At 46.0% G+C, this 12,493-nt stretch overlaps 1 protein-coding gene across 4 annotated transcripts in view; it reads right to left on the bottom strand.

The window, feature by feature from the left end:
- Nucleotides 1–12,493, bottom strand: part of CELF4 (CUGBP Elav-like family member 4) — a 1,119,657-nt gene that overhangs the window by 937,979 nt on the left and 169,185 nt on the right. For all 4 annotated transcript variants that reach the window (XM_084832005.1, XM_084832004.1, XM_084832006.1 and 1 more), the window contains exon 2: nucleotides 3,850–3,932. In XM_084832005.1, the coding sequence (XP_084688131.1) occupies nucleotides 3,850–3,932 (83 nt within the window). The remainder of the gene's footprint in view (nucleotides 1–3,849; nucleotides 3,933–12,493) is intronic.

A 12,493-nucleotide genomic window follows, 5' to 3' on the forward strand; every position in this document is an offset into this window, starting at 1 on the left:
AGTTAACAGTTTGCTAGTTTCCCTACTTCTGGTATTTCTCCTCTGAAGTCTTAATGGTGATCTGGTGAGGTAATGCAAAAGAGTCATCCTCTACAACATGACCTGCTCCCTCTTAGCAATGAAAATGTGTTATGGGGGGGGGGAAGAGGAAATATACCACTGTGCTTATTAGACATGAGCTCAGTTTATTTGGATCATAAATAAAAGCTGATCTTGATAGCATAATTACATTTCACAACATTATCCTCTGACATTAACCTCAGAAAGAAAAGGAAGGGGGAAAGTTAGCTGAGTTGTAATTCAGCATCAGAATGATTTACACTTCAGAAACATAAGTATAACACTACAACTACAACTACAACAATGTGAATATATGTGTTGTGTTTATCATTATCATTATTATTACAATTACATCTCCCATCCCAAAATTTCATTTCCCCTGAGACCCAATTTGAGGAGTGGAGGGGGAATGGTAAATATTGAACTGCATCCATAAGACGATTTCTCTCATGTCTCTTGTGTCATCATAGTCTAGATTGCATTTGCGTTCCCTACTAGATCATGGGGATGAATTTCTGATATGGCAGTTTTTATCACTGCAGATTTATTTGACTCTCTTGCGAAGCATATAGAAAAATCCACACAAAAATCCCCCCCCGGATGATTCCACTTGCTTGCCTGCTGTCCCCCTTCCTCCGCCTTTCCCCACCTGCCTTCATCAGACAGACCACTAGCCTAATTTGTCTGAAAATGCCAGTAGTTGTCCCCTGTATGAAGGATTAGCACAGATTAAGGGGGAACAGTGTTAATTGTAGGTGGGGGAAGAGAGCAAAGCGTCTCCTCAATCTGTTCTTGATTTCCCCTGTGTATGTCTGGCGGGTAATAAGCTTCCTTTAATCTGGAAGGCCTCTTGGTGAAATCAGCACCACGGACAGCAATATTGATTGCTTTTGAGAAACCATCACAGCTGCTCACCCAAATTACCTTTGATATGTGACCTTTAATGTAATTACTGCAACATCAAAGCATTTCTATAAATTATTAAAGAACTAATATACTTCACCATCCCACTATTCTATTATATGTAAAATACAAACAGCCGCCAGCAAACATGTCACCGGTCTGAACTGCCCAGTCCACAACTTACTTGGCAAGACTGGCTTCAGGTGGCTTTTCCATGGGAGGAGGGAAGGAGAGATGGAAAAGAACTGTCCAAACCACTTAGCACCAGCAGATGAAGGAGAGTCTGAAAGCAACCTGATGTTTTACTTTCTGTTTAACTTGCCACAAAATAGCTGTCAATCTCCCCAGCGCCACCACTTCGAAATGGGGGGGGGGAGAGAAGGAATAAATAAAGAAGAAGAACCAAAACTTCTTTGTTAATTCGCACATGCACTTGAGCTCAGGAGGCATACAATGACTCTCCAGCTGACTTTACACCACACACATCCCACAGCAATACATGAAGCATATTCCTGCCACCTTTCAAAGGGGAGCCCAAACACCATTGTAGTAAAATATACAGATACGGGTAATTGCACCATGTGAAAACACTAGCATATGCAGCCAGAAGGCAAAGGTCTGTTTCTATGCACAGAGCCGAAAAGGAGCACCATACATTTGCATTTATGTGTAGGAGTTTGGTTTTGAAATGCCTTGATTCAGGGTTGTAGAATAAGCAGGGCAAGCAAGAACGGGTGCTGGATTGTTTAGTGAGGGTGCGGGAAAGATCTCGAGACAATGAGCAAATGGATGGTGTCCTCCAGAGGCTTTGGACTTCACCTCCCATCAGCCAATGGTCAGGAATCCTGGGAGCTGTGGCCCACCATGCCAGGAGGATATCAAGTTGAGGAGGCTCCCCTAGAGGGGAATGGCTCTTGCTCCTTACGGTATATTTTCATCGTTCTCCTATCCTATTTGAAGAGCAGTCGCAGAACACTGTGAGTGTTTGCTTTCACTACATTGCAGTATCAGTGTACTAAGGTGCCACACATCAGAGTTGATATTGGAGCTACCTCCCCGCCGCCGCCAATGCACTGAAGAAGATGCTTCGGGCACTACATACCTTGGGGGGAAAAGCACATTTGAATATAGATTTAAGTGCCTAGCCAGAAATACACGTTGTGAACCTCATGCTCCTTGGGTTTTTGTGTGTGCATCTCTAATAAACTGCACTCAGTGAAATCCATTATTTGAAACATCTCACTGAAGTACCAGCCTGCATTTTTTCCTATTCTCTTCCTTAAAAGCAACCCACCTGCAAAATCTTTTCCTTGTAGCTGAACAGAGATTCCGCAAGAGAAGAGAAATAAATAAGTCATCCATTAGCAACACCAATAAAGGGGAAGCTATGGCTGTCATGCCGATGCCAGGGCTGCCGCTAACCAGGTAGGAGGACATGTCTTTTGAACGGGTTGTGTGGAAGTATTTGTTGCATACAAAATATTTAAATAAACCATGTCCTTGACCATAAATGCCACATGAGTGGATGCAGACAAACCACTGTGCTATGCTGATAGCGCATTACAGGGGAAAGGAGAAAACTATGGGATGGTCGAAGTGTGCAGTAGGATTAACTGCACAGTAGTATGAACTCCCTGTAGTGATGGTGAACAAGTTAACAACACATTGTTGTTGGCACCAAAATCCAAGTTACAGGATTAATCCAGAGAACCAAACTCTAAAACAAATTATGGGATCAGAAGCCTGTAAAAATCAACAGTTGGGCAACATTTCAGGTTTTAGTAAGGGAACAGACAGGGCGATATTCAGGTGTCGGTTATAACACTCACTGGTAAAAGCTTACACAATCTCAACACCCTAAGCACCCCAAGCAAATACATAGGGGCTCTCAGTGGTCTTCCAACCAAAGCAAACCAGGTCAGCTCCCACTTAACTTCTGCATCAACTACCAAATCTAAATTTCTAATGCAGGGGTGGGGTGGGGTGCCAATATATGTGAAATTCCTTTTCAGCCTCACAAATCCTGATAGGCAAAACTTTGAAATGGACCCAAAGGCTGCAATCCTATACATATTTAACTGGGGGTAAATCTCACTAAACTTAGTGGGATTTACTTCTGAGTAAACATGCAAATGATTGTGTTGCCAATCATTCTCTCTCACACGAACCGATAAGTTTCCTCTGAAATTTCCTGTGTATACAGGAAGTCAAACATACTCGCTTCCAGGGATTGGCTGCTACTGTTTCTCAACCCCTGCCTCCTTCGACCCCAGATATCCCATTGATCCAGATGCCCTTCTAGAAGAACTGTTCAGTTGTGGTGTTCAAACCTAATTTCTTCCCTAAGTTGTATGAAGGAATTCTGGGAGTCACTCATGTTCTTGTCTCCCAATTTCTGCTCTTCCTGCTAGGTATTAGCCTCACTGCCTTTACACTTCCCCAGATTATTCAAAACACTAAAGCAGAGCACCATTCTCATTGGTCATCAGGAATGGCTTGCTTGAGAACTAACTCTATCTGATTGCCATTCTGATGTTAACTTCCTTGGGAATGGAGTGAAAGAAACCTCACTTGGTTTTGGTGCTGTTTCGTTCATGTCACCACTCAGAGACATCGAAGTTCTGAAAGTCTTACAAAAGGATAGCCAGCAAGATCTGGCCCCAGTGCAGGTCCTTGGGCTTCCTGCTTTGTGGTCCTTCGAAGCAACAAAACACGGGGAAGGAGTAGACGTTCAGAAGCAAAATAAAGGCGCTCTGGTTTCCATGTATCCAATGGAAACCATAATTTGCCCAAGCAATGGATCATTCATTATCTTTGTTGCCATCCTCCAAATAGAACCACAACATTATGAAACTGCACTGATTACGAAAAGCAATCTGGACTTACCCCTGGCAGTGTCTTCTGTTCGTGCAGTGCACTCTGGGCTTTAAGAGCAGACTCCCTTTCACAGTATGTTAGGAAGGCACAGCCTGTAAAACAAATGCAGAAGAACAACAGTTTGACCTTGTTGGGCATCGTCTTTCCACAGTGGCCAGCCAGATGACTCTAGGAAGCCTGCAGACAGGCCTTAGCTGCTGGTATTCCTTCAGCAACTGTTACACAGAGATAGAATACTACTGAGGATGGAGGTTCTATATAGCTATTATGGCTAATAGCTCACTCTAATCCCCTTTCCTCAATCAGCATAAAGGCCAAATGCAGCAGCACTTTGACAAATGAAACCTGGCTTATTGGTGGGTGAAATGGTCTGAGGAGGAGGTAGGTAGATATACATATAAGGCTAGTGATACCCAAATGGTGTATGACTATGAAAGCACCCTGCAATGCCAGTGGAGGTGATGATGTGTGATTTGAAGAATTAAGACAACCTGAAAGATGTGTCCATCACTCTATGTGTGTGTCATCACAGCAAGGAGGAGCCCTAAAGCACTGATCCAATACAGGGGCAGAAACACATCCCCAACAGATGTACTGAGATTACCAGCCCACAGTAAGCTGACAGATGTAAGGGGAACTACAAATATGACCACTGCCCAAAACGAGAGATGGGTGACTCCATGCCATTCAGTGGCTCATGCCAGAGTGGGTCCACAAAGAAGCTGAGCATTAAAAAAAACAAACATAAAATGACAATTTGCACAAATTTGGGGAGATTTGTGCAAATCTCCCATTTGAACACTGCTCAACTTGTGCAAATCTCCCATTTGATCGCTGGTCGATTTGTGCAAGCTTCCCATTCATGCAAAGTGAGCAGTGATCGCAAATGCAAATGGGAATCAGGCATGAAATGAGCAGCAAGACAATGTACGGAGAATCCTAGCGATCTAGAACACAACTCGTTTGCCCATTCTGAATCAACAGGTTCCCTAATCAACAGGGAATTCCCCCTGCGCTGCTGTGTCACCAATTCAGCAGTATGGCAGCAATTTTAGGGAGGGTATGGCCTTGCTGGCTTCTGGGGGGGTCATAGAATAGTAGGGTTGGGAGGGGCCTATAAGAGCATCGAGTCCAACGCCCTGATCAATGTAGGAATCCAAGTCAATGTCAGGGATGTTTCTGAGTGCAGGAAGTGGGATAGCAGTTCAGATTCTGAAGGAGAACCATCAGATATGGGGAGGTGTTTTCTCAGGCTAGTCCAGATGTGAGTAGGCCTGCTTCTCAGGTTACAAACATACAGAGGGCTGAGCTTTAGGGTCCCTCCTCCCCCTCCCCCATGAGAGGCAGCGAACAGGAGATTGACCTAATGGATGCCAGGTCCAGGCGCAGAGCAAACAGAGAGAAGGCAGGGGCAGAACTTAGACGGTCTACTCAATTGGCCTTGCATGAGAAGCTGCGCTTAGAGGCCTCACAAGAAGAGAGGGACCTCCCCCCATTAAGTTAGGATAGCGAGACTGCCTCCCTCTTCAAATGGCGGGCAACTCTCATAAATTCCATTTGGATCCCCTGAAGGCATTCCTTGTAGACAGAGAGTTTCTCTGAGAATTTGCATCTGTATGACCCTGTGAAGTAATGGGTTAAAAGCCATAGACTAAAGCCTCTCGTCTGTGTATGTTTGGGCATTGAAGTGCAGTGGGAGCTAATGGAATCTTGACAGTCAAAGCGTCTCTGACTGGTGGCTGTCCAGCCTCGTCTTGAATGCCTCCAGCCCACTATCTCCTAGGGATGGATGAAAGGGACTTACCTTGTCCCGCAGCTTGCTTCGCGGTGGGGGGGAAGTGCTTCGGTTCTCCCCCCGAAGTTCAGGCAAGGGGGGGAGGTGCCCCGCCTCGCCCGGCTGAAATTCAGGCCAGAGGGGAGGCGCCCCATCCCTCGCCGGCGAAATTCAGGCTGGGGAGGAGCACCCCGTCTCCCCGGCCACGAAACTAAAAGTAAAAACAAAAACAAAAACACACACCCGTGATAGGCTACGTAACGATTTGCGTAGACTATCACGGCTAGATTTCCAAAGTCAGCCATGATAGGCTACGTAAATTGTCACGTAGCCTATCACGGGTGACTTTGGGGGGGGGAAAAAAAGCACGTATGCAAATGGCGGCACCCATGGGCGCCGCCATTTGCGTTCCTTATTTTGGCACGTCTAGTCTACGTAAAGATTTACGTAGACTACGGCGAAAATAAGGGCAACGCAAATAGCGTTCCCTTATTTTCGCCGTAGTCTACGTAAATCTTTACATAGACTACCCCTGTCCAAATAAGGAATGCAAATGGCGGCGCCCATGGGTGCCACCATTTGCGTACGTGCTTTTTTTCCCCCCAAAGTCACCCGTGATAGGCTACGTGACAATTTACGTAGCCTATCATGGCTGACTTTGGAAATCTAGCCGTGATAGGCTACGTAAATCGTCATGTAGCCTATCACGGGTGTGTATGTTTTTTTTTTTACTTTCCTTTTTTATTTTGTAATGGTGGCGGCGGCAGCCGGTCGGGAGACCGGCCGCCGCCCCCGTCCTCGCTGAAACGCCGCCAAACCCCCGCCGGGACCCGCCGCCGAGAGGGACATTCGCCGAAGGTAAGTCCCATCCCAGGGGGGGGCGGGGGGCCGGCGGAGAATTTCCCCAATACTTTCGGTGGGCAGAATGCATCGGCACTTGGCCTCCCAAAGATTCGTGGAGAAATTCTCTGCCATCCCTACTATCTCCCCCAGACCATCAGAAGTTGTCCATCCCTGCAGTTCACCTCACTTTATAGTTTCAAAAGAGGAAGTGAATATTGTCCAAAGGGCAGGGCTTCCAGAATGCAGCTGGGGGGAAGGGGGAGGGGAAGGATAAGGCTTCAATGTTCCATATCCCCCCCCCCAAAGTAACAGAAGAAAATGCTACCAATGAATACATTTGAAACATAAATAAATAGGAAATACATGGGCATTTGCTAAGTCTGCATGATTTGTTGAGGTCAGGTTGTCTTGGCACAGAACTTGGCTGACGTCACTGCACAAATTAAACTCATTTTCTTCCTCTGCAGACTCTGGCTCATCATGCCACTGCAGAATTTTAGCTGATGCTGTTACTTTTTTACAGTACAAAGTGTAGACTGCCCTGCCTCAGGGTGCTGCTGGGGCAACAACAGTTGTGATTTCCTCCATCTGTGGATTTAGATTGTACATGCAGAAAGTAAAGGACTTGCAGCAAGAGGGAAGGGAAGCAAAGCTAATGACTTCAGAATGGTCCTTAAAAGATAGTTGCTCAGTAATCAAAGGGGAAGCTATGCTTAAAATTTAATTTTGGTGCTAAATCATGCACTGAGTGCTCTCTGCTGACCAAACAATGAGAGGAGACTCTGCCCCTAGAAGCAAACCTGGAGTAGTTGATACAGTCTAATTAGGCTGATCATAGCACACCATTGGAGAGATAAACTACAGAGTGTAAAGCTCCTGTAATGGTAGCTATATATTTCCTCTTCTGGTGATGGCCCCAGTGACAGCCGAGAGTAATGAAGTTCTGCGGTGCTTCCCACACTGTGACTGTAATTCAGATGTTGCAGGTGGCAAACTCCTCCTTTTCTTATAAAAACAGCATCCCCCTTCGGAGATCCATTTGGAGCAGGTTGAGTTATTGGGAGGAAGGGACCAGAATGAAATTCTTCCTCCACAAATGGGGCTCCAGTGACAAAGAGCTCCCCAGTTCCCTGTATGCATTAAAGGAGCATGTCAAAGTGATGAGAGATGCCCAAACAAGGGGGTAGTTGACTCTGAGATGCTCCCATTTGGGATGATGGGCTATAGTTAGCTTAGAGAGATGGTAGCATAGAAAACAGGAAGCCAGAGAACAGAATGGTTCACCAGAAGGGACAGGAGAGCACAGATCCAGTGAAAGATGCACCAGGTTCTCTAACACTCCCAAACATGAGAACCGTGTTCCCCCTCCCTTTCCCACAACCTAGCCCATGTACAGGGCAGTTTAACAACAAACAGTTCACTGGGGCAGATGGTCATCCACACTACCTCCATTTTCTCTTGGAGACAGGGCCATTGGCCTAGTTGGTAGAACACCTCCTAGCTTTCGTGCTTATTTGATATATATCCTGCTTTTCCACCCAATAAATGATGCTCAAGATGGCTAACAATAATAACACCAAGATTAAAACAAAAACCTTAAGTTAAAACAATCATAAAAGAGAGCCATTGTGGTGTAGCGGTTAGAATTTTGGAGTGGGGTGCAGGAGATCTGGGTTCTAGTCCCACTTGGCCATGAAGCTCACTGAGTGACTTTGGGCCAGACACAGACTCTTGTCTTGGCCAAATCTACCTCACAGGGTTGTTGTGAGGAGAAAACGGACAAGAAGAATACCATGGGTTCCTTCCAAGAGGAAAAAATACCACTTCGATACGTATTTTAATATGGTGAGTAATATAACAGTGTGGGATATAAATGTAAAATAAACAAACAAACATATAAATATAAATAGATTAGAACAGTTTAAAAAACCACAACAATAAAAATGGCCCACCACAACCCAATAGAACCCACTTTGGGGACCCACTTCAGGAACAGGCCAACTTGCATTTGCATGCCAAAGGCCTGCTTGAATAAAAATCTATTTGCCCATCAGCAGAAGGATAGCAGAGAGGCATCTGTTGTGTAAGTAGAGGGGAAAACCGTCAGACTCAGCAGGCCTCAAACACAACTGTCCTTTATCATCACACAGAGAAGAACTTTGCAGAAGCTCCACCCACTGCTGCTACTCCCAACTCTACAGGTGCTGCCAAGGTTCAAAACAGTAACTAAGCCACAGTAGACCCCACCCCTCGCCTCTCTTGTCAGGAAGCTCCAGAGCCTGGGAGTAGGAAGCATGGGAATTTAGTCCATGTTCACAGCTCCCAAACATGAACTGGAACGTAATTCTCAGGAATTCTTTGCAAGTGCTCCCAAAATCTACATCCGCACACTTTGGGAACACAAATGAGGCAAAAATGAATTCTTTCAGGAAGAATTCAGAGAACCTAAATGGACTCGAACATTGCATGCTTGCCACTGAGAAGGCCCCCATTAAACGTGCCTCTGATGGCTGCAGGGCTGAGACAAAGGCCTCCCCAGGAGATCTGAAAACTCAGACAGGCTCATATAGGTCACATGTTGCTTTGTAGGCAGAAAGCCCCAAGTACTCCAACCCCCAATATCTCCAGCTAAAAGGATCTCGGGTGGTTAGGCTGGGAAAGACTTCTCTTGGAATCTCCGCAAAGCACATGCCAGGTAGACAAAGCCATATTGCCCCAGGTCAGGTAGAGGGACCTGGTGTCCTCCAGATGTTTTGGACTACAACTCTCATAAGCCCAAGCCAGCATGGCCAATGGTAAGAGATGATAGGAGTTGTAGTCCAAAACATCTGGAGGATGTCATGTTGCCTTCCCATGCTCTAGATGGACTACACAGTGGAACCAGGAGAAATAAATGTTCCGAAGCTACATTAAGCAGTGTAATGCTTAATGGGTTCTAACCTTTGCCTGGATAGGGCAATAAGGCTGGGTTTTCTAGCCTCTTTTAAGAGGAAAGTTTTATCACATTGAGAAGCATCTTGATTTAGACAGCACAGAACGATCGTTCTTGGCACATCCTGGACTGTGAGTTTGGCGAGAAGGGACCTCTCTCCCAGTGTCTCACTCCCTACCATTGGACAGCTCTTTCAGCGTGAACATGCACATCTGGAAACTCCCAGCCAGTAATTAACTGTCATCCTATTGAACCACAGTCTCTGGAAAAGATGAGGATGTATCAAGTGCTCTCCTGGGAGGGCTAGGTTGTTAAAGAGAAGAAGAAAAAATAACCAGGAGCTGGAGAAAGGAAGAAAGGGGGAGCAAAGGCTTCTATCTCTGCTCTATTTTAATTTCACCACCAGGGGATTCGACAACATAAATAATAATTGCATGGAACACAGATGGATAATAATTGCAGCAAAGGTCACACCAACCCCTATAATCAATCCCTAAAGAGTTCTGAGGCCTGGAACACAATGGAAGAGGCATAATGTAGCTTTATAAGGATATAAGGAACTGCCTTGTGCTGAATCAAGCCATGGGCCTAATATGGGCTCCTTTGATGGGGTAGCTGATGTCAGGAAGGATGGTTGCCAGCCCAAATATTTGAGACCATGGATCTAGAGATAGCATGGGGATAAACCAGGAGCCATGTCCACACAAAGCAATCTGGGGTTATGGGGCAGCATAGAACATACACCTAGAGAATGGAATGGAGCAAAATTGTTCTCTGTTGCTCCAGAGGACAGGACTAGAACATAAGAATGTAAGAACATAAGAAGAGCCCTGCTGGATCACATTTAGGGTCCATTTAGTCCAGTGTTCTGTTCACACAGTGGCCAACCAGTTGTCAACCAGGAACCCACAAGCAGGACGCGAGCACAGCAGCACCCACCCACCCATGTTACCCAGCAACTAGTGTAACTGGCTTACCACCTCTGGTACTGGAGGTAGCACATAGCCATCAGGACTAATAGCCATTGATAACTTTTTCCTCCAGGAATTTGTCTAACCCCCTTTTAAAGTCATCCAAATTGTTGGCCATCACTACATCTTGTGGTAGCAAATTCCACAGTTTAACTCTGCACTGTGTGAAGGAGTCCTTCCTTTTATCTGTCCTGAATCTCCCACCAATCAGCTTCATGGGATGACCCCAGGTTCTAGTATTTTCAAGAGAGGGAGAAAAATGTCTCCCTATCCACATTCTCCACACCATGCATAATTTTGTAGGCCTCTATCATGACTCTCCTTACCCTCCTTTTTTCCAAGCTAAACAATCCTAGCTGTTGTAACCTTCTCTCATAGGGGAGATGCTCCAGCCCTTTTATCATTTTAGTTGCCCTTTTCTGCAACTAAGTCTGATGGCTGGGAGGTGAGGGAAGCAGATTTCAGCTTAACTTTAGAATAAACTTCCTAACAGTGAGGACTGTTCAGCAATGGAATAGACTGCCTCTGGCAACCTTTGCAAGGTCTTTGGAAGTATCAGATGACCCACCCTGGCCACACTCATCAAGAGGCACTGTTGCTAGACAAGCTGATGTCCTTTCCATTTCTTCTTTTGGCTGGAGCTGGGTGGTGATACTCCAGGTGAGTCCCTGTCCAACAGCCCCCGAATTCCAGAGTCAAGACCTATGGTGGGCTTGAATCCTGAACATACAACAGGTATGTTGTCTGTTGCTAAACAACAACAGTGGTATCCCCTTACTCCACTGGATATTGAAGCTCTTTCATGAGTGCAAATATGTTCACACATATTTGTGTAATAGCGCAAATACGTTCACAATCTCTTTCAGCACAAGAGCTAAATTCCATTTTGGAGAAGCTCCCAGAGGCTGCATTTCCGTGACTGAGCCTTAGGAGAGGCATTTCTAGAATGCGGGGGGGGGGGACTGCACAAAAGCCAGGAAACCACCAAATAATCAGTGGTAGGGGGAAAGGGGCTGGAGCCTGGGGAAATGAGCATAGCTATTGGGGGAACTCCTGAGGGCTAGATTTGGACCCCAGATGGACTGGAATTGGCCCTTCGGCCTGAACTTCTGCAGCCCAGTTTTACTCTTTGGACACAATAACATCCATCTTTGTTTGATTGACTGGATCTACCACATGATGAGGGGCTGCGGTGGCTTAGTGGTTAAGACGCTGAACTGCAGACTGGAAGGTCGGCAGGTCAGCAGTTCGAGACCCGAGTGCTGCATGACGGAGTGAGCTCCCGTCTTCAGTCCCAGCTCCTGCCAACCTAGCAGTTAGAAAGCAAGAAATTGCAAGTAGATACATAGGTACTGCCTCGGCGGGAAAGGTAACAGCGTTCTGTGCACCTCGGTGTTCAGTCATGCCAGCCACATGACCACAGAAGCATCTTTGGACAGCGCTGGCTCTTGGGCTTAGAAACAGGGATGAGCACCGCACCCTAGAGTCAGACACGACTGGTTGGGGACACCTTTACATTTACCACATGATGGTATTGACTGAACTAGGATGAGCAGTGTGCATTTAACATATTTGTTGTTGTTCACTCATTAAGTCGTGTCTGACTCTTTGTGACCCCCTGGACCATAGCACACCAGGCCTTCCTGTCCTCCGCTCTCTCCCAGGGTGTGCTCAAATTCATATTCATTGCATCCGTGATGCTATCAAGCCATCTCATCCTCTGCTGTCCGCTTCTCCTTTTGCCTTCAATCTTTCCCAGCATCAGGGCCTTTTCCAGGGAGTTTTCTCTTTGCATTAGGTGGCCAAAATATTTGAGCTTCAGCTTCAGTATCTGTCCTTCCAATGAGCACTCAGGGTTGATTTCCTTTAGGATTGACTGATTTGACCTCCTTGCAGTCCAGGGGACTCGTAAGAGTCTTCTCCAGCACCACTGTTCGAAGGCATCAATTCTTTGGTGCTGAGCCTTCCTTATAGTCCAGTTCTCACAGCCATCTGTTGCTACTGGGAAAACCATAGCTCTGATTATATGAATCTTGGTCGGCAAGGTGATGTCTCTGCTTCTTACTATGCTGTCTAGGTTCGCCATAGCTTTTCTCCCAAGGAGCAAGCGTCTTTTAATTTCATGGCTACAGT

Source organism: Heloderma suspectum, chromosome 2 (assembly GCF_057233095.1).
Source record: "Heloderma suspectum isolate Gila_16-S chromosome 2, 16-S_ref, whole genome shotgun sequence".
Taxonomy (NCBI): Eukaryota; Metazoa; Chordata; class Lepidosauria; order Squamata; family Helodermatidae; genus Heloderma; species Heloderma suspectum.